Source organism: Botrytis porri, assembly GCF_014898465.1.
Source record: "Botrytis porri strain MUCL 3234 chromosome Unknown BPOR_003, whole genome shotgun sequence".
NCBI lineage: Eukaryota > Fungi > Ascomycota > Leotiomycetes > Helotiales > Sclerotiniaceae > Botrytis > Botrytis porri.
In genome coordinates, this window is record NW_024066077.1 from 334,781 (window position 1) to 356,890 (window position 22,110).

A 22,110-nucleotide genomic window follows, 5' to 3' on the forward strand; every position below is an offset into this window, starting at 1 on the left:
ATGATCATGAGCGGCATGAATGGGAGAATGCATATAAGATGGTCTTACAGAGTGAACATGAAATTCCAAGTAGTACGAAATTATGTGGGAATAGGTATGAAGGTAGACATACCTACCTAGTAGGCACTATGTACTTGTATATATCAAGCATCACAATGGGTCGATGCACATTTTGGGAGCAATCATGGCGCAAGGGAGGGAAAATGTCAATTGAGATTCAAGATGGATTACCAGAAAATATTTCAAGTGGAAAGATAGTTGTAAGATGGTATCAAAGATGTGGTATTTCTATGTCATCCTACTAATTCATTCCCACCGCACCATGGTATATCTCCCCCCTTAGCTGTGAGGCTCTTGTTTCATAAACTAATCTTTCGCTATATGCTCTGTAAAGGCAATAAATGCGCCCTCTCCCATCGTCCTCCACTAATGCATAGGCGCCATTCACAAAGTACGCCAGCGCCAAATAACACCTTTGTGCAAGAAGTAATAAACCGACTTCATATACCCGCGCCGAACCTTCCTTTATCATCATCGCAACGTTGTAATCATAACCCTCCCATCCATGAATGTTAATGTTGATATATCAAGATAAACCATGAAAATTCATATCCATCAGTGCTACCATCCCGCGAGAGTCATCATACCACTATCAAAACCCTTCTTAACGCTCGCCGTCAATGCTTAAACAAAATAACTCAATTTCTCCAAGTTGCCCTGTGTTATGGTATTGTGACTTTTGAGCCTCGCTCCATTCCTGAAATGCAATTTGAATATCATCATCAGATTCGATAGTAACAAAGTCACCATCTTCATCACGATATCGTAATCTCATTGTTCCTCGAGCAATTGCGTTGGTTGAGAATCTTCCAACCTTAGCATCAATGCGATCAGTAAGAGATTGATATGTGATGTTGAAAGCCACTACTAATGTAACATAGTTACCGTCACAATTGACCTTGACTTTGAGCTGTGTAGGTAACAGCATGTCACCTTCTGGCGAGAGTGACATTCCACTATTGCCACTCATCAATGATGGAGGCAGCCGACTATCGAGCGCAGTTGTTGGTATTTGAGTAGTGTTGCTGCGAGTGTAATTAGGCTGTGACACGCCCAGGCTTTGTGAACCATTGGAATACTGTAATCCATTAGCGTACTGCGACGGGTGCTGCTGGTGCAGTTGACGTTCTCTCTGAACACCAGGCGATTGGGTGTTGGTCCTTACTGGCAATCCATTTGGTGAGTTGTTATGGGATCTGGGAACACCAGCATCATAAGCTGGATGTAGATGTGCAGGGATGCCAGGAACGGCTGGAACTTGTCCTTGCGGGGTGCTCAGAGCTCCATTCGGTAGACGGCGAACACCTTGCTGAGCATTAATGTCAGGAGTGCTATATGAGCGACTTCGCTGCTGTGCAGCGGCAGCCGCAGCCTGTGATGATGTAGCCATGGCAGGAAGTGATGGTCTCTGTGGCGTTCGGCCATTCATCTGATAAGAGGGACCGCTCACTGAACCATGGTTTTCTCTTGATGGTACGCGAACAATTGCAGGTGCGGTGTAACGATTGCTATCCTCCCAAGGGCCCTGACCCTGGGGTGTTGGCTGGCGGGGAAATTGAGAAGTCTGAGGAAATTGAAACATCGTCGAAGATGTACTAGTTCGTGCAGAGGGTGCAGGTGACTCTCCAATAGGCGAGAAGTACGAGTCTCCCAATCTTTGACCCGGGGATGGGAGTGAGCCAGACATTTGTGTCTGTAAACTGAGAGGTGGAGCTATATTCATGCCAACTGGGAATCGTGGCGGTAGTGCTCGCGCAATACCAGCTAGAGATGGGTTACTATCTCCGGTTGCAGATCTTGAGCGCAGGCTAGTACTAGACGAATTTCGAGCCATGCTAGCGTTTGGAGGCATTCCAAAATTAGGGGGCATTCCAGAGTTTGGTGGGGATCCATATGCAGTGGTACCACTGTAGTCTTCCTCTTCATCCTCATCCTCTTGTTGAGCGTAAGGATTAGGCATTGATGCAATTTGATCACGCGCCCATTCAAAATTCCTTAGTGCTGTATCGGGACTAGTGCTTGTCTGCGCTCCAATGTTGGCATGCTCTTTCTTTTGTTTATCGACACCTTCATACCACTTTTTCATGGTCTCTTCGTTGGAAAATCTAATGATGAAATTCTCAACTCCTGGATCTCCCTTCCAGTATATCTGGACTGTGTAAGAACCTGGTGGATTGTCAGTGGAAAAACATTGGTATGTGGGAAAGATGATAATTCAATACCTGGCTTAGCAGATGATACTACATCTGTCACGTTAGTCATGAAAATTCGACCCTTTAGCTGCAATTTAGCGTTCTTATCCTTTTCTTTAATCTTGTTCTTGTCCTTTCGATCCTTCTTATCTTTTTGATTTCCCATGAGTTTGTCTTTAGACTTGTTTGGATTGACTTCCTTGCAACATAGAAGAATACGTTCAAATAGATATATAGTATACTGTTCAGGCTCGTAAGTTTTTGTCGAATTTTGTCTGGGGGGAAAGAGGGAAATGCACCTCTTTCTGGACCTCACTCTTGCCAGTAACTACAGGGAAATGGCCATGCAAAATCAGGTCACCAAAATGATCGACTCTATGATTCTTCCAGTCGTCGACACGGCCACAGAGATCCAATAGAGCTTCACCTCTGAGTTCCCTGTCAACTGCCGCATTTGCTTGGTGAAGCACACGATTAGAGGCTTCAATACCAAGAGTAAGATCTTCTTTCGCCTCATCGCTAGCATTTGTTTTATCCCGGAGGTCCTATTCATTTAGCATCGGGTACTTTCATAAAATAGATAACCGCGTACCTTTAATAAAAGAGGATATTTCACTAAACGTTGCATGGGTTTCAGGAGGAATCCATCCAAAGTATTGAAATCCACGACGACAGGATGGTCTGCCATGGTAATTTTGTCAAAGTTATCCTTCGCTATTGTTGCAGCTTTTCGCTGATTTGCAATAAATGGTTGGTATATGCCAAATGCTTCCTCATAATTTCTGAAGGGTAGTCCCCATTCTTGTTTGTCTACTGGTTGAGAATTTGTAGTCTCAATTTTGATAAGGAATCGGCGTTGAAAGTCGAGAATCGCATTGATGTTAAGAAATATATCGTGTACGACATCGCCTGCAATAACGCCCTTTTGTTCAATTGTCTTCTTTAGTTCGTGCAGGTTTTCTAAATCTTGGACGTATTTGCGTTCCGTGTCGACTAATTCCCGGACTACATGCTGCCTATAGCTCATCTTAGAGCCAGGGGCAGTGGCAGACTCGTTAGTATCCTCGGCTTGAGATGTGAGAAGCAGGCCACGCTGTCCCGCCACATCAAGAACGATATTGATAACTTGGGTGACCTGTGCAAAGTGGTAAGCGGGGGATCTCATGATTCAAAAAAAGTTGTGATTGAAGAAACAAGAAGCGCAAACTGTCGCGGGTTCACTAGAGCGCTAGAAGAGGACGTGGACCGTCTTCAGATTTCATCCCTTAATTTGTCCCTTGGTACACCATTTGATTCGTGTGAAGACAGCGCTCCTCACTAAAATGTCATAGAATGTCCGCGTACAAAAGCACAATAGAAATAGACGTACCTTCACGAAACCAGTCGTGTCATCACCAAAAAGATCTGAGAGAGCAAAAACATCACCCGGGGGTATTTGCAAATCCTTCATACATGCCTCAACAAACTTGAATGCTGCCATCTTAGACTTCTTTGGTTCGGCCATCTTGTTGTCAGGTAATGGCAGAGGCTCTGCTGGTTGTAGGGTATTGTAGAGCGTTACCAATGGAGTTCCCTTTCGCAGACATCGCCAAAGTGAGGACACAGGGTCCATGTCCTCCTCGGCTTCATCTTCATCGTCTGAATCAACGAAATGACCGTTGAATCCAGGAACTTGTGCTAGTCGCTGTCGTAAATTGACGCATATTTGATATAATGATCTCGAGGCGTCGGCTCTTTGGTTGATGATATTGTTTGTCGCGATTACATTTCCGCCTTGCACTGGCATCACCAGCGGGGCTGGAACGAGTGTCGCAGAAGTAGATAAAGAATTTAATGAAGTCGTAGAGGAAGTCGTGAAGGCAGTCGAGCCCGTGAGCTGCGACGATCGTGAATTATGGCTCATTGTTTGACTCAAACTGATTCCGTTGCCCTCGGCGCTTCTATTGTTGAATACAGGCGCTGTATTCGTTCTCAAAAGAGGTCCATGAGATTGAGACTGAGCCACACGAATGGCAACACCGCCAGATGACATGAAAGTTGAATGATTCAAATGATTGACGAAGAATTAAATTGTGATAAGTTGTTTTAGAAGTATCCCGCTTTTCCGCTTTAAGGGGAAGAATAAAATGTATATTGGACAATGTAGATTGTAACGGGGTTGAACTGCAGGTGGCAGGTGGATGGGGGGAGGTGTGGTCTGCTCGAGTCGAGTGCTACGGTGTGTGGTCCTGGAGGTCTTCTTTCGCAATACGTTTTCGTTGGAGGGTTGTTTCGGTGGGGAAGTGGATAAATTTGGGATTGTGGATGGATGGATGGATTGATGGATTTCAAGTTTGTTGATTTGAATACATTTGATTGCGGGTCAATGTCAACACTGTGTACAAGAGTGCTTAGTAACTGATTTGTACCGTCCACCAGGTCCTGCTTGATTTGTGTATGTGAAATTGTGAATGGTGTTATCGTGAGTCGTGGGTTCGTGAATCATGTATCAGGCAGGTACCATGTATCATGTATTGTTTTCCTCCTTTTTCATATATCTTCTTTTCGATGATGGGGGGGGAGGGTTGCTAGGTGGGAGTAAAGGTTTGGAAGGAGTCTGAGTCTAAGGAAGGACGCATGTATGTATGTATGAAAGTCGGGTGGAAGTGGATTCGGATTGGGTTGTATGGGTGTGTAAGAGAGGGAAGAGAAGGGGGGGGGGGGGAGGGTCGTGTTTGATTTGAATCTTGTCTCAGGAGTGTTGCTTCGCTATGGATTAAGTTATGCGCTAAGTTGCTTAAACCATGATAATAAATAACAGAGTTTTGGGCAAGAGATGGATAAGGAAATGGAAGGGCTCGGGAAGGGTTAATGGAAGGAAGATTTGAAAGATCTAGAAACGGTTTAGTTGCAGGTGATTGACCATAGTGATAATATTCATGTACCGATTATTCATTCCCTCCTAGGTACCGGCGGCAAGTAGGTAATATGTATTCGTTGGGTTTGATGGTTGGTAACGAACCGCCAACATCAGATAAAGGCTAGAATGGTATCGATGTTCTGCCACTCCTATCTAGTATATAGGTAGGTAGGTAGGTATCTTCTGGATCGGAGTATCATTTCATCTTCTTCCTCGTACACTCAAATACGTTATTGTAGTGACTGCAGTCTGTATGTTTACTTCCAACCCGACGGAATCCATCGTTTCCGGTGTACAATACCGTGATTCCTATCAAGATCTTACAATCCATAAATCTAATATCAAAACACTGATCAATTGCCTATTACATATTACATACAATCTATCACATCATCTTAATTGAGTCTCCTTCCTTCCTGTACTGTCGGTCATTCAATAGAATCTCAAACATACCTAGGGAATGTTTTCACCCGAAGCTTTTCACAACTTGTATTTGATCGTCAGATAAAGCTTCATCACTAGGTACCTACCTAAATAGAACATATGACGATTCCTTCTACGCCCGCACTATCATCAACATCAACATTCATATCCGTACCGGTACTCCATCGGGTATCGGTTGAGATGTTTCGGGCATATCTTCTTTCCTAGATGTACGTAAACCAGACCGGCACTATGGGAAAGAGGCGATTTGCAACACATACCTACAGTACCTCTCTAGCTAGCTAGCTATCTAGTGCTCCGTGCAGTAATTTCTAGCGACGCCGTTACCGTTGCTAGGAATGAATGCCTCCACTCTGTTTCCGCCGAGTTTCTCAAAGGCGATGCAAATAATTACTTTCGTTGTACAACGCTTCTAAGGCACACTAGAGGAATCCCTAATAATTAAAGGTTAATGTTGGTAAGTGGTAATATCTTACTTGCATATTCCGTGGAGTGGATCAACTAAACTGAGTCCTTAAAATCGAATCGCCAAAATCTTCCTGTTATTATCCTTTAACCTTTCAATAGTGTCCTCTCCCGAAGAGGCTTCTTTCTCTCTTTTTTCTTTCCAGTTTTCCACTACCCTTTTCCCTTAGGTATGTATCTCGTCGGTACCTCTTCTTCTTTACTTCATATTACTTGATGATCAAAGGAGTAAACCCGGAATCCGAATATGTCTATCGGTGAGTGTGATCTAGCTAGGTACAGACATAGGTAGGTACCCAGGTAGACACCTAGGTAGACTCCGAAATCTAAAAGTATACTATCTCCAGGATAAGATCGATCCTTCATTCCTTCTCTTTTCTTGCCTCACAGCTTCCCCATCAACAAAGGTCACTCATCATCATCATCATCATCATTCATCCCTCCATTTAGTCATCTATTGGACCAAAACTGACTCCGACACACATCGTTCTTACACTCCGAGTCCAGGTTATCTAGTAAGCAGATACAAAACTTAAAGTATTACCAAAGTATCCCGATTTCATCGAGACTCTCGCCTTCAGATCTCTGTTCGGTTCGAACACTCGATAGAGATCTGTCCGTATCGAGTACATATAAATGACAGCTTGACTGGGAAAGTGATCAAAGACTACGAGTACTACTTTGTGAATGCCATACAGCCACGCACGCAGGTATATAAAGTTGTAGGTACGAGGTATGTTTTTGAAGCTTCTATTTCGAATCCTTACCTGAATGCTCGTGACGAATTCATCCTTATATGAATCTTATAAATCTTGCCCAAATATCAAGTACTCCGCACTCCTATTGCTATATCGGTACCATTCGAATATCAATTTAAGCTTCTGAGATAGTCGGTCCCTTAACAGGTAGTGAGAATTGCCTTTTACGGAAAGGAAAGAAAAGAAAAGAAAAGAAAAGATGGCAAACCTTAAGCCCTTCCTGAATTAAGTCTTGACTCCGCGTAGTGTTAAATTCCTCCAGCCTTGTGGCTTTAGCGTATTTTATCACACATCGACCAGGTACTGTCCGTAGGTATCTTATTAGTCTGCGTGTGATCCGTGCCGGAACTCAATGTGCATAGTACATACAGCGTACCATTAAACATCTCGATTGTAAACAAAACAAAAAAAACATAGTTAATTACTACGACATCTTTGGTTGAAAATAAAGGTCATATATGATATGATTTGATTAGAGGCTCACGTTCAGTCGAGTGCACTCTTATTAATATATTCTCAAAGGTTAAAGTCAAATATACCAAAGCATCATTACAACGTCTGAAGTTCCCAGATTCCCAGATTCCCTGGTTCCTAGGTTCCAAGACACTCCATCATGTCCAACTCTCTTCGGAGGTCTCCTCTTGATGAAGGGTACAGCGAACATCCTTTGACTGTTTTTAATCAACCAAAATTCGAGGACTTGCCTTCATGGCTCGCGGAGATGTCTACTGAAGATCGCGCAGGTAAGGAACAATCGCATCATCATCCTGGTGAACTCATTTCTACTTTCTCATGGGATTTTCAATACTTTCCGTCTCTTACAACTAACCCTCTCCAGAATGCATTTTAGATATCATGAGTAAATTGCCAACGTCAGAAGTATGGGATATAGTGGGACGACTCAAACCACGGCTCAAAATGGATTTCTCCCTCCACTTACCCTCAGAGATATGTTTGAGGATTCTCGGCTTCCTTGATCCTGTATCACTAATCCGAACCGCCCGCGCCTCGCGGCATTGGCAGATGTTATGCTTCGATCGAAAGTTATGGGAGCAATTGTATATAAGAGATGGGTTCAGAGTCGTTCACTCGGAAGTTATGAAGTTCGAATTCCCCAGCGGACAATCACGATGGTGGAGTCCAAGGAATAGCTTCGAGCTCAATCCTTCAGTTGACCGCAGAACGAGGGGCAATATACAGCAAATATTACCAAACCCGGATGTCGATGATGATAATCGAGGATCGAATATGATGAAACAGACGTCAATATTTGGCCCGGCAAGCACAAGGGACATGAGACAAAGTCCCCTTGCTGAAGACTCGATCATGATGGATGCACCAATATTATCAGCGGATAGTGACAAGGACCGGACATTATTTTCTAGCACAGATGGAGGTGCCGCCCAATGGAAAGGAAAGGGAGTTTCCTCTCCTAGACAAGGACATGAATTAGCGATTGTGGATCGAAGCAGTGGAGAAGAGAAACTCAATTGGCATTATCTCTATACACAGAGAAGACGCCTAGAAGCGAACTGGGAAGCTGGCAAATTTACCAACTTTCAATTACCACACCCTCACTATCCGGAGGAAGGTCATACAGAATGTATCTACACCATTCAGCACACTCAAAATTATCTAGTCAGTGGTAGCCGTGATAAAACTATACGGATCTGGAACTTGGACACAAGACGTCTTGCTCTTCCTCCATTGGCAGAACATGGGGGATCTGTACTCTGTCTCCAGTTCGACCCAGATCCCGCAGAGGATATAATCGTTTCTGGTAGCAGTGATGCTACTGTCATTATTTGGCGATTTTCGACGGGTAAGGTAATACAGCGATTAACATCGGCACATAGAGAATCGGTCTTGAATGTCAAATTTGACAAGAACGTTCTGGTCACCTGTTCGAAAGACAAAACCATCAAAGTGTTTAATCGGCGATCTATCAGCGAGCAAAGTCTCATGAATGATACAGCTTCTATTCAAATACAAAACCTTGGTTTCGAAAACCACCCTGTAGGATGGAGAATTATACCACCATATACAAATATTAGCAAGCTAAAGGGTCACGGAGCGGCTGTTAATGCTGTTCAAGTATTGGGCGATGAAGTCGTGTCTGCTTCAGGTGATCGAACTGTAAAAATCTGGAACTGGAGAAAGAACACTTGCACTCGAACTCTGATTGGGCACAGCAAGGGAATTGCATGTGTTCAATATGATGGGCGTCGGATAGTGAGTGGGAGCAGTGATAATGAGGTTAAAGTCTTCGACAGAGAATCCGGTCTCGAAGTAGCCAGCCTCAGAGGTCATACCAACCTAGTAAGAACTGTTCAGGCCGGATTTGGCGATTTGCCATACAGTGCAGAAGAAGAAAGAGAGGATGCAAAGAGAATTGATAGGGAATATTTCAAAGCTGTGAATGGTGGGATCGTCGATCAAACTCATCAATCAAGTCGTCTAAAGAATGCCGGGTCCTCAAGACCAGAAAATATCACTGCTTTTGGTGCTAAGTTACCACCAGGCGGAGGAGGCTGTAAGTACAGCCGTATCGTCTCTGGATCTTATGATGAGTCGATTCATATATGGCGGAGGGATAAAGAAGGTGTATGGAAGCCCCAACATACCCTTCGACAAGAAGAAGGGTCCCGGGCTGCAATTAGAATGTGGGCCAGAACACCTCGAAAACCCAACACGAATCCAGCATGGCTAATGAGGGCCACTTCAACGGTGCCTGGCCCACCAAACAACGAGGTCCCATTGCCTGATATGACAAACCTTGCTCCAGAAATCCAGATTAACAGCGCGGTCGCTGCTGGTGCAAACGGCCTACTTGAAACACTCAACAAGTACCCGGAATTATTGAATAATGAATATTTGAGACTTGCCATCGCTCGCTCACCAGAGCACACAAGAAACTTGATGAGTCAAGTCCTCATTGCAGCTTTACAAGCAAAAGGCTACGATACACGTGGTTTGTACGCTTCATTACAGAACGATGCATTCACGGCTGCAGTGCCATCGTTACCAAATGCGTCGGGAATATCTAATATTGGAGTAACACTAGGTGGTCCTGCTCATCACCCAATACAAAATCCACATCCACAACATGCTCGTGTTTTCAAACTTCAATTTGATGCTCGCAGAATCATTTGCTGTAGTCAAACACCCACGATTGTTGGTTGGGATTTTGCAAATGGTGATAAAGATATTATTGAAGCAAGTCGATTCTTTGCTCCTATGGAGTAGTGTAAAGAAAACACTCTTGGGAAGGAATTTCGCCATTGCAAACGGGTCGTAGGGAATTTTGACGCATACAGAAGGGAAATGGACTGGATTGGGCGTTTCATAGGAGGCGGAAGCTGAATGACTATAATGTATGGATGATAATTTTAACGAGGCATTGAGTTTTATGGAATAGGCGTTGCATTTAACGTTGGGCATTGAAATTGCGCATGCATTGGGATGATGAGACTGCTCATCATAGGGCGATAGAGTAGGGTATCTTCAAATTGTCCGGATATAAATCATGTTATGTATATTATCGGTATTGGACAATGCTATCTTCATTTTGTATACTGGCTATTTATTCTGTTGGGTATAAATAGATTTTTTTATTCTTTTGGTTATTTTGAGTTTGTTTGTCTGCTTGTTTGTTTCATACAGTGCAGTGGAAGTTTGAGAGAACATGATGAGATGATGTGGTTAAAACTTCAAGGTGAAAATAATTGTTAAGTGCTTCTGATTTTTGCTTTGGAATGATTAATTACAAAGCGATCTCCTCCGAATCTATACATCTACTTCTCAGTATAGTACTGGGCAATTTGCGTTTGGGCTTGAGTTTGCGTTCGGCTTGGGAAGAGATGTGGAGCTGGGGAGTTTTATGATGCATCTTCTGAGTTATCATCAGCTCGTCTAGCATTTACATGCAACTAAACAGTAACAGTCCTACTTATTAACCAGCATACTACAACTACACCCCAACCTTTCTCTTTGGACGAGAGAAGGAATGAGTTTATATTTCGGGAGGCGATACCATACCAGCGGTTTTCAGAACTCGAAGATTCCAAGATAAACAAGCCAAGTCTTGAGGGACTCGAAATTCTAGTATCGCTCACGATATATCGTTGTTATTCTGTTGCCATATCTAGATGTTGGAGGATCTTTGGGAGATTCACTCGTATGCTGGAAAGGATTCTCTTCTACCTTTCCCTGAAAATAGTGACACCAACCAGCCTAGCTATGGTCGTCTTGAAAAAAGAGACTCAAAAATAAAACCATCTTTTGAAAAGTTGTATGATAATTCAAAGTCTCCACTCTCTGGCTGGAGACAACATCTAGTTCTGAGTTCTGAGAAAATGATAACTTATTGCCCTTGGATATCGCAATACAACACATATGAAATTTATCATCATCAAATGTATTACGATAGCTTGTAAAATGAAATTCGTCGGAAGAAACCACTTTTGCGATAGATCAACACCATACATTCTTCTCTCCAGCGCCCATATTTTCACCGTCATCCAATTGACGCGCTTTAAAATATCCTCGCATGTGAATATTGATGAGGAGCACCATTATCATAGTCATCATCAATATGGCGCCAAAACAAGAGCCCAGAACCCATTCCTCCCATATGACGGCTGAAAAGATAAATCGTGTTGAGGGTAACACATATTTATTTCCCCATTCGATTTGTGTGGGAGAAAACTGAGATTCTCTGAGTGTGTATCTCAGAGGATGATATTTGGTCTTGGAATTCCAGCTTTCGGAATGAGTGATTGTTTGATAGATGATCTGGGTAGAATTGTCGTGGTGGTTGGCTATATTTTAGCTGGGTAAGAGAGAGATCTGTTTCTTGATGGATTAGGGAGATGGGAATCGTGGATATTTGGGATGGTTCACGTACGAGAAGACAGATTAATAGAGAAGGAGTCATGACGATCAGGGATAAGATACATATTTCTGTAGTATAATATTTTGGGTAGCGAATGGCTTTAGACGAGACGGAATCGGGTTTGTGGGTGTGAATTGTGATATCTGAATCCATCTTGACTTTTTTGGCTTCAGCAAGACATTTGTTGCAGATTATGTCTTGCTTCTCGTCATTAAAGACTGGGAGTTGATCTTTCGTCATTGTAATAAATGGCTTTGATTCTTTCTCACTGGCTTGAATATTGAGAAATGGAGTTGATGGGGAAAATGAGATGTTGGATTTCACAAGGGGATTTGGACGAAATTCTTTTGCAGGAAGTCAAAGTTTGGGATGAGAATAGATTTTATAATGATGATTTGGGAGTAATTAGCTCGAGACTATGTAGTTGGACTAATTGGTTATGGTGGAGAGTTTAGTGATGGTAATTCTCGTGGTCTGCTGACCTGTATCTCCTAAAATCGCAGAGTTTGTATTCTTGTATGGGTTCTTCTAGCCATGAAGCTAGGTAAACTCATCAGCATAATCGCCATAATTACCGGCGGCATAATCGGCGGCAGTGGTTGTGAAGGTGTCGGATACACCGTATTCATCTGAATGTCCTCCAATAATATATGGAACGGGGTTTCCGGCTCCGTCGCGGAGTGTTTCGATGGATTTCTCGGGGATGGCATGGTAATCAAGTACAGGCTTAACTTGTTGATCTTGAGCTCCAGTGTTCGCAATGATGGTTTCATATGTTAGTGCTCGAGCTTCTTCGACAGTTGTGACATTGAGGCCTCAAAAGCTTCGGCTCCAAGAGCTTCAGCAGCGGTTTGATTGAAATATGAGAGCGCAATGTAGCTGGTATAAACATCGTTTGGTGAACGTACACCAGACTCGGATATAGCACCTACGATACCGTTGTCGGCTGTGAGGTTACTGTTGACAATGTGGTAGGTAGCAGCGGATCCGAAAGATTGTCCCATTACGGTGATGTGATTGGGATCACCTCCAAAAGTGGCAATGTTCTCGTGGACCCATTCAATGGCGAGGGATTGGTGAAGAACTCCCCAATCACCGGTAGAATTACTACCTGCAGTGCTGTTGCTAGATTCTTCACTGAGACGGGAGTCAGCTAAAAATCCCAACATACCGTTTCGGTACTATCTAAGATTTAATAATTAGCTTTACCCTCCTAGCTATACCTTCTAGATACTAACTAAATGGATCGATCTTTTGGAAGACTCTAATCACAAACATTGGGATAGGATTGATAAACCAAAGAATCCAAATGACTTACGTTGTGGGTGACAAAAACATTACCCTTTCCAGCCATACCTCCTCCGTTGAACTGAGACTGATGAGGCGCTGTTCCATCTCCATAACTCCAAAAAGCAACAGGCAGCTTCTCATCGCTGGAAGTGGCAGGGGTCCAAATATTAAGAGTCAAACAATCCTCACTCATATCATATTGAGTAAGAGCCATGTTGGACGTAGGACAGATCGGGCCAAAGTCCGAAGCATCGAGTGTACCATTCCATGGAAATGCGGGTTTTGATGGTGCCCATCGATTTGCTCCGCCGGTAGAGGTACCGAAGGGAATTCCACCAAAGAAAGATACGTCGGCCCAATTTGGAACATATGAGGCAACGGAAATGTTGAGTACGGCTTTTCCTTACACTGTTCCCCAGTTGGCAATAAAGAGAGGATGCTGTAGCAAGCTAGCTGCCAGCGGTAGGTAGGAAGTTGAAGAGCGCATCCTGCCTTGGTTTGTTGAAATAAACGTAGAGTTTGTGTGTGATGATACATATTCTCCATGCCAATGACCCCAAACTTATATTCCACATAGCAAAAGTTCAACTAGGGCCATGATTACATGCCGCGCAACCCCAATATCAAAATCCCGAGCATCGAGCGTCAACGTCAACAAAAATGACGACAGTTATCGCTATAACGTGTATCCGGGGAGCATGGTTCGCAATACTTATATTGTCCATTTATACACCTCATCCACAAAAAAGAGAGTAAGCCAGAACTACCGGAGCTTGTGGACCGCCCCGTAGACATTTGCCATGCTCTGGTTAGATTGAAGTGTGTGTATCCATGATCCTCTTCATTTCATCTGTTGTTTACCTAAAAGAGCAAACGACATGTTCCAAAAAGTTTCACTTACATTTCTTCGTCCGCATACCCTGTGTAAATCCATGCCAAGACGCTATTAGTGACGATCATACATCGCTTATTCGCGTCAGGCTCACTCGGCACTCCTGATGCGTATGAGGAACTCGCTTGCTGGAGCTAGCTCGAGGCTAAATGGCCTATGCATCGACTCCCCCCACAGTTGTGAAAGGCAGGAAAGAGAGAGATTCATTCAATTAGCTGTCTACCCAACTATTTGGGAAGTTGATTGGTCTACTAATGCGGCCAGAAAGTACGCAACTCTCATGCTAAGGGAATCAATTTAGTTCTCTTGTAGTTTATCATCTTGTGGTACGTGCATCTAGCTTCAGAGTTGCATATTTTCTACGGAATAGTGTGTAGAAAATCACAGAGGGGAACTCTTCAACAAGGTGGCTCAGCCTGAAAATGACCTGTGTTACTTCCATATCCTCGAAGTGTGCTTCTATTAGCCGACACCAGCTACCTATGTTCGTGAAGAAGTGAGGTGTATCTTCAATGTCGGTCCTCTCCTTTGGCTTGCCATTCTTGAACATAATCCTAGATAATTGGAATATTGAAAAAGAATTGTGTATCACCACAAGGACGTGGAAGTCATATTTGCATCCCCTACGAAAGACTATTGGGTCACTTATGACCCGGTTCATCTATTGACTAGAGGAGACAAGTGCCCATAATTCACCGTTCAGAGAATTTGAACCAATCTATAAAAATTTGAAAAAACTAACTCAAATCAATCAGTGATGGGCCATCATTTGATATTACACAGCTCAATCTAATTTACAATTTACTCGATTCAACTACATAGCCCGGCTCACCGATTGTAAGCACTGCACATCAATTCTTTTATAGATACTTCTGGATTCTTACAGCTATTGTGAGAAGTGATATTGGAGCTTTCACTTTGCCATAAGTCCGATTTGGACAGTGCATCGAATGCCTTCTAGCTGAAATCATGGGCAATTTAGATATATCAATGCAGTTTGGAAATTTTTGATGAAATCTCATGTTGTATCGGCGTACTGTCGTTTTCTGGAAATTTGAGGGACTCTAAATTCTTCCAATTAATCATGCAGGTTGAAGAGACCGTCGACATAGTCATGCCGGTAGTTCGAGATTAGATTAGATCAAAATAGGGAAATATTTGCTTGTTTGGCACAACTTCAGGGTTGCCTTGAACAGGTTGAGCAGTGGCTGAGTTCATCTGGGACTTCCAAGTAACTCATGTAGAATGATTGGAGACTTAATACTAAGTGAATACGCTAGTTATACCACATGAACCCTTTTGTACCTACAGTCCCCGACTGATTGTTTGCAAACTCTAACTTTTCCGACTTAACCTATCTAAAGCCTTGGATACGACGAACGAGATCAACACGCATGCAATTATGGAACAGAACCAGTATATGCACAGGTTCTGAATAGTAAAGAGCAAAAATGTAGGATCTGTCCACCGATTACTCCAGAACACATTCAGTATGAATTCAACGAAGCATTTCTCCCTAATTTTGTTCTCGTTGTCGTATCGTAAGCCGACTAAAGATATCTGTCCTTTTTCTTCCTCGCTCGCATCCCGAGATGTCATCTCGTGTTTTCGAACATTCGATTTCTGGCCTACTTCTTCGCTTGCATTTAGACTAACTCCACAACTCTTGTCGCATGGGCACTTCCGATTAAATACGCACTCATACAAAATGCCTGTCATGAGCCATAGTACGAAAAACCCTTCACCGAAGCTGATTGTAACATAAGCCAGACTAATCCAGCCAGTATATGTTTGATACATCCGTGTAGCATCATTGCAGTCCAATTCCGAGGGGTTGTGACGAATAGGACCAGCTCCGTCGATGAATGCACATAGCCATGGTGCTACATTGAGATGTTCGAAATCACGGGACCAAGACGTGTGATGTTTTTCAATATAGGTATTGGATCTGAGCTAGGGAACTGAGCGAATGGTGTGTTGATGAATACCTTGAGATTTTGGTTGGACATTTGTTGATACGATACAACTTTTGCAAGAGCTCATTTCGACCGTATAGACTGGGAAGAGAAAATGCTTACAATGGTAAAAAATCAAACACGGGATGAAGTATATGAGAAGACTCAAAATGACACCTATCCAGTGAAAACATTGTTTAAACGGTGTTTTGGATAATCTCTCCTGACATATCTCGCATATCGTGGAAGGGAAATTTAACAGGATGTAATGGATTGTGAAGAGTGAAGTCCGATTAATTTGATGGTCTGGCAGACTCGGGAATGGTTTTCCTCGTGGCAATTATTATGAAACAAAAAGTTTCATATAATCAAGGGGATTTTGGAAGAAAGCAAATTCCACGACTGAAGATAGGCGGCACCATAAAATGAAGGGCGTGAGTTGTTGTGAAGAAATGGAAGGGTGGATAAACAGTCCGCACCTTCCTCAAGAAGCACCCAATGCATGTGAACTAGCGGAAAATAATTTTTCTTTCGAATACTCAATACTAAAAACAGAAGTTGCTGCATTCTAATTCAAGAGGGTAGCAAAATACCTTCTTTTCCCGGGCTTAAGAATGGTATTATAATCCTTTGATCTATCAGTAGTAGAATACTAGAATCGGATTGGGTATCTAAGACTCTTGGAAAAATTGTCACCAACATTCATATTTGATAAATCTTTCCATTTACTTGGACTGAAAGGTGTTCGTGCCTGATGAGGATAATTGAATGGGTTTCTAAGCTGATACTCATCATGTAGAATGAAATTTTATGAAACATAATTCTACAATCCAGCCATAAAAGATCGTGATCAAGATCCCCTGTGCATTACATTGTATAATTTTACAATTTTCCATAAGACAGTGACGAATGTAATGCAAAATCCGAGAGTCAATGGTTCTGAACGCCATTTACTGCTGAATAACCTTTCAAATGACCCTTTGATTGTAACTCCAAGTTCAGGTAAAATGTCCTTTTCCGGGACTGAATTTACCTCTTCCTGTTTACTTATCACTGCTTTCTCAACAGGATCCATACATTTCCAATGTCAGATCATTACATACAAAACGCATGATACCATCATAATTAGAAAGCTTGTCCCACTGAGATTCATCCAGAAACCGGCTAGATATTTCCATCCAGAGTAGCTCCCAAATACCCATGTGATATCATAACAATCTTTGTGGTTTCGTATATACTAAAGTTCGCTACTTAACCAAGGCATTGTTGTGTTCAAATCGGCGTGTCTGAGATCGAAGGAACCAATATGAGTCATTCCTGCTAATGGTGTCTTTGATATGTCTTCATTTGAATTTGGTCCCTTTATTCGATATAAGGAAGTAAAAGTGCAGTGTGGTGACACGAATCCCACAAAGCAGATTTTAGCGAAAAATGGTCTAGCGAGTTTGCTATTCACTAGTGAGGTGACGGAGCCAAGATCATCAAGACCAAGCCAGGATATCCTCTCAACGTCATTTTGATCTTCATGATGGGACGAAAAACAAACCTAAACAATCAATAGAAGTCTTTTGAAGAAATTTAATTAGGGAAACAGAATGGTAAGATGTGTGATTTCCATAGTATTATATGCTTACTGTTTAACGCTAAGTCTGCCTTCTAATGTCCTGTAGATTCTGCATCTAAGGAAATGCATCAATCGACTTCATTATTCCTTTAATTAAAAATAATTTTGAGATCTCAAACTCTTTGGTCGTTCAGACTGGATTCAGGGATTAACTCCGTTTGGTCGTCGAACTGCAATTGGACTTATGAGGAGGACAAAATGGACCTGATATTTTCAAGGTCCTTCAACAACGGCTGTAACATTCGGCGACCAATTCCTTATTCTGAGCTGATGTTCCAAAATCGTTGAATTCCTTTTGAGCAATGGATTTTTTCATCTTGATTTTCATTCTCAAGTTGAATCCATGCTGAAGATTGTCGAAATGTTGAGTACTTCCATCGTTTCTGATGAAATATGTATGTTGAAATAGCTCTGTACATTTTTTCCTATAAAAAAATTCGACATTCACTCCTGTCAGGATTCAGACACCTGGAGGTAGAAATCAAGGCAAAATACCATCGATTTCACGCGGGGTTAATCTTGGATCAAATGGGCACTAGTTTTAAAAGATAACCACTCTGAGATTTAGCTCCAAGTGGGGCATTGCAAGAAATCAAGTCTGGAAAAAACCAGTCATGCTAACCGTCAGTACAGTTCCAGCAAATTTTCGAGAACTGAGTGTGTTTTGTTGCACATCTATTGAAGATCCATGGATTGGTTGATGTTGGCGGTACCAAAACTAGACGGTGCGTGCCTTGGAAGCTCTTTACTGCAGCGTTCCGATGCTGTTTCGAGGATAGTTAATTGTTGTGATAAATAAGAGGCAAAAATATAGAAGAATCTACGGAAGTTATAGTCCAACAAGCTTTGCTTATTGTTTTCCATATCTCATTTTTTCATTAGTAGCGATGATTTCTGCACATTTCTCTCCATATTTTGAGTTGCGAGTGAACCGGACGCGGAGTCCCGCAAAGGGTTGACCTGTCGTTGGCCGGGACCTCCGCTCAGGGTAAAGGGCATTATTAATATCTCTAACCACATCACTAATTTTGGACCCAATATTCCTTATTCTTCAAAATTTGTATTTTATACTCTATATTTTCTCGAAATTCTAGGTGCAAATATGGTATGCATTAGGAAACGAATAGTTATGAGATTGAGCCTGCTCGGAACTCCGGGGATGGATTCAAGATATTAGGTTATCTCGAATTGACATCATCTCTATTTAAGAGAATCCAGTATTAGATGATTATTGGCTGGGCTGTTATTGAGGGATTGATGTTATATCGCAAAGATGTTTGGGGGGCAGGGGGTCACGGTCATTTAAGAGAGGAGGCTATGGCAATAATTTCAAGATTGTAAAGTCTCCGAATTAGAAGAGATGATTACAGATACCGACATATCAAAGATCCAATTGTATATATAACTCAATCGGGTGTGTGGGCGGGAAGCTCGTTACTTATGTTAATATTAAAGACACATGAATCATCTCTAGAATTCCTAGTTAGACAAAACGATACGCAATATCAATCTTATAACTTCAACATTAATCTCCATTAAACGCTTACCATAATATATATATATATATACTCTCAATAGATCGACACATTCAAAGTAGAGAAACCCATAGTAAATATTCTACCCCATATAACTCAACCGCACACTCGAACACCAAAATCCCCTTTTCCCCCGTGACATTCTCGCTTAAAATAATCGCTCAAATTATTTTTTTCTCAGTACAGAGCGTCGATATGGTGTTGAAAAGTTAGGAATCTGTTGTAAAACTTTTAGTTAGGGATGGGTTCTTACATCGATTTTGATATTTGTCCTTTGGAAGTCTGTGTATAATGGGGTGAGGGTAGATAGTCATCGTAGTCGTTTTTGAAATTCCGTCCGTTCAACACGGTATTCATGTGAAGTATTATTTGTACTAATTTCAAGTCAGTTAATTGACTGTAGAAGTCAAAGACGGTAGTACTTCTCAAACCCAGAGCCCCTTACAAATGATTGATGAATATCACAGCATCTCATCTGCGTAAAAACATATTCTGCGTGCCAATCACCTCGGAGGTCATGATTTTGTCTCTCAGGATGTACCTAAATGATAGAAACGAATTAGCGGTTGTTCTTGCCCCTTTTTCAGAATCTTGAAATTAGATATGGTTGTGGATTTCCCGGTCTTCCCATCGCGGTCCGTCACTCCTGCCATTTCAAAATCAAATCGTGAACAAAGTTCAAACTAGTCAATCGCATCCTCACTTAAGAAAAACACGACCATGCAAAGTTGTACGAGCGAGATAGCAGATAGTTTAGTATCCCCTACTTGGGTTTTCTCTCAATAAATTCTCACTTCCTCTTCTTCTTCTTCTTTCTCTTCTTCTTCTTACTCATCACACCATTTTCTCAACACTCATCACCAACAAACCTCTAACATCCATCCCTTCTTTTCATTCTCCCTTCATCATTTCATCATCATCCAATAACATATATTGTCGACATGGCTCAGATTATTCGTGGCACATGGTCAACTTCTTCATCATAGCTCATTGAAATACGTTCTTCCCCACATAAATGTCAATAAACCCTAACCTCTAAGTTTCAATTCTCGAAGACCCCTCTGAGAAAGGTTCAAAGGTTCCCATAAACTCTCAACTGGGAAAAACACAATTGAGGTACGTTGATTCCAATTATTGATGCCGGTCTACACTTGAGACTTCAATTCTCCGTGTGTTCCTATGCAAATTCCAAAAGCCCCACAAATAAACCCCAGTGGGGAAAAGCCCATTGATTCTTATTACGGATCTCAGAAACATAATACACGACGAAATACCCACGAGATTTGAGTTCTCGCGGGGCTCCCAGCAGATCCAAGAATAAATTGCCTCAGGCAACTTAGGGCCAGACTTCTCCCGTCTCTGTGTCCGAAAGTTAGAGCCATCGGGATTGGGGTTTATGCTTGAAGGCTACATTTTAAACAAAATTGTTATGCTCTATTTCTCCTTTTTTACACAGTTTATGATGCCCACGATAACCTCTTAGGAGCTCTAGTGATACGACGCCCACGAAACCCTACCCACGAGATTCTAGTTCTCGCAGGTGTTTCATCTTCAAAGTACGGACACTTCTCAAATCTTCAATAATCCGACAACGGCTAACTGAGCTCAGAGAAATCATCATTGCTCCGCAAAACCTACAGTCAAACCGTGTGAGTCTGTCAACTCTTCAGAGTTTCAAAGAACACAGAGAAGTAAGTTGGTCCTCCCTTGCTTTCTGCCTTCTACCGTCTCGAAATGTACCACAAATATTGAATTATGTCACAACCATTTGGGAGGGGGGTGTTCGACTTGAACTGTGGGTGCGCAATAGCTAACAGTTGATGAAAAGCAGTTACATAATATCGATCCTCCCAACGTGTATCGACAGGGCAGAGAATTAGTGCCACATGTTATTGAATTGTCGAATTGTTATGGACATTGCCGGTCTGCAAGGAGGCACCCGTTGAATTGTATCTCATCCCTCAGTGCTTCTCAGGTATGCATAACAGCGGATATATGGTAAGATTGTTTCACACTCTCTTGAAATTGCTGCGAAACTAAATACTGTCGTGACAGAAATGTTTCAATCTTTGCATCCAGTCGATTCACATAGCTTAGTGCAAATCCTACTTCCCCATCGTCGGTGCGAGACTCTCATTGTATGCCACTGGCGACTTCTTTGAGAACAAGGCGACTTGATGAAGGGCTGAATGGAGGCAATAACAGAGGCAAAATAATGGCAGAGATTACTGGAAAGAACAGGAACGGTGTGGGAAAGATTCAAACTCAGCTCGGATAGAACAAGGTACAGAGATGACCAACTCAATTGTACTTACATGCTTCTCCAAAGTTAATCCTTCTTGGTATCACAAGATACCAACAATACCATTTTGCAAAGGAAATAAAAATAAGACGAAAAGATAAGGAGGTAAAGGTTCCTTATATAGGAAAAGATACCAGAAGCTTGGCACCATTTTTGGCTACTTTGTTAGCAAATTCACTACGTTGGTTGGTGCCAAAATACCCTAATCGTGATTGGTCGAGCTTCACTGGAACAAAACTCCTTTACCAGCCATACTTATTATGGTGGAACACGCTATGATAAAGACAGTTGTAAAGTATCATGAGGACACATATATAAGATACTACTATTACAATAGGAGTAGGCATCATTTAGTGTTCCCATTAAGCCTTGGTGTGGAGTACAGAACAAATAGAATAAGCAATCAAAATCATGTATCACGACTAGAAGATGATAAGTACACACACAGGAGGGGAATTAACCTTACATTAGATGATCGAGAAGTTGTGAGATTAAAAATGTGTAGAGAAATCTTTCCCATGGCTCTCATTGCGTAAACTCATTGGTATTGAGAAAACGGGTTATTAATATATGCACCTAGGTCAGAAGTACCGACTGGGTTGCTATTTGACTTGTGTAGGTGATGTAGCTTGGGTGTACAATTGTGAGCTGTTGCCTCTATGAGATGTATGTGATAGATGTAGTCGTCGAATGTGAAGCTATGATGCCTTTTCTTTGATATCGCAGGTAAACTGTGGGTTGTGGGGTGATTACTTGGTCAAGTATTGGTACTGAATAGGAATAAGAGAAGAATTTGCAGC

The 22,110-nt window shown here is 42.1% G+C and overlaps 5 protein-coding genes across 5 annotated transcripts; 1 reads left to right on the forward strand and 4 right to left on the reverse strand.

Annotated features, from left to right (window-relative positions):
• Positions 1-260: 260 nt before the first annotated feature.
• On the reverse strand, positions 261-4,934 carry EAF01_002200 (uncharacterized protein). Its single transcript, XM_038910451.1, has 5 exons — positions 3,622-4,934; positions 2,845-3,387; positions 2,552-2,797; positions 2,283-2,493; positions 261-2,226 (listed from the first exon to the last, which is right to left on the reverse strand). Exons 1-5 carry the CDS (start codon positions 4,282-4,284, stop codon positions 665-667), a joined length of 3,225 nt encoding a protein of 1,074 aa, XP_038773373.1. The 5' UTR covers positions 4,285-4,934; the 3' UTR covers positions 261-664.
• Positions 4,935-7,431: 2,497 nt separating this feature from the next.
• On the forward strand, positions 7,432-10,064 carry EAF01_002201 (uncharacterized protein; the record flags this gene model as incomplete). Its single annotated transcript, XM_038910452.1, has 2 exons — positions 7,432-7,561; positions 7,657-10,064. 2 exons carry the CDS (start codon positions 7,432-7,434, stop codon positions 10,062-10,064), a joined length of 2,538 nt encoding a protein of 845 aa, XP_038773374.1.
• Positions 10,065-11,291: 1,227 nt separating this feature from the next.
• Positions 11,292-11,952, reverse strand: EAF01_002202 (uncharacterized protein; the record flags this gene model as incomplete). The annotated part of the gene is made up of 2 exons (XM_038910453.1): positions 11,292-11,612; positions 11,725-11,952. 2 exons carry the CDS (start codon positions 11,950-11,952, stop codon positions 11,292-11,294), a joined length of 549 nt encoding a protein of 182 aa, XP_038773375.1.
• A 300-nt stretch (positions 11,953-12,252) lies between these two features.
• On the reverse strand, positions 12,253-13,882 carry EAF01_002203 (uncharacterized protein; the record flags this gene model as incomplete). The annotated part of the gene is made up of 5 exons (XM_038910454.1): positions 12,253-12,527; positions 12,617-12,849; positions 12,884-12,897; positions 13,031-13,404; positions 13,864-13,882. 5 exons carry the CDS (start codon positions 13,880-13,882, stop codon positions 12,253-12,255), a joined length of 915 nt encoding a protein of 304 aa, XP_038773376.1.
• A 1,347-nt stretch (positions 13,883-15,229) lies between these two features.
• Positions 15,230-15,903, reverse strand: EAF01_002204 (uncharacterized protein; the record flags this gene model as incomplete). Its single annotated transcript, XM_038910455.1, has 2 exons — positions 15,230-15,847; positions 15,883-15,903. The coding sequence occupies 2 exons, from the start codon at positions 15,901-15,903 to the stop codon at positions 15,230-15,232; spliced, it is 639 nt and encodes a 212-aa protein (XP_038773377.1).
• Positions 15,904-22,110: the final 6,207 nt, after the last annotated feature.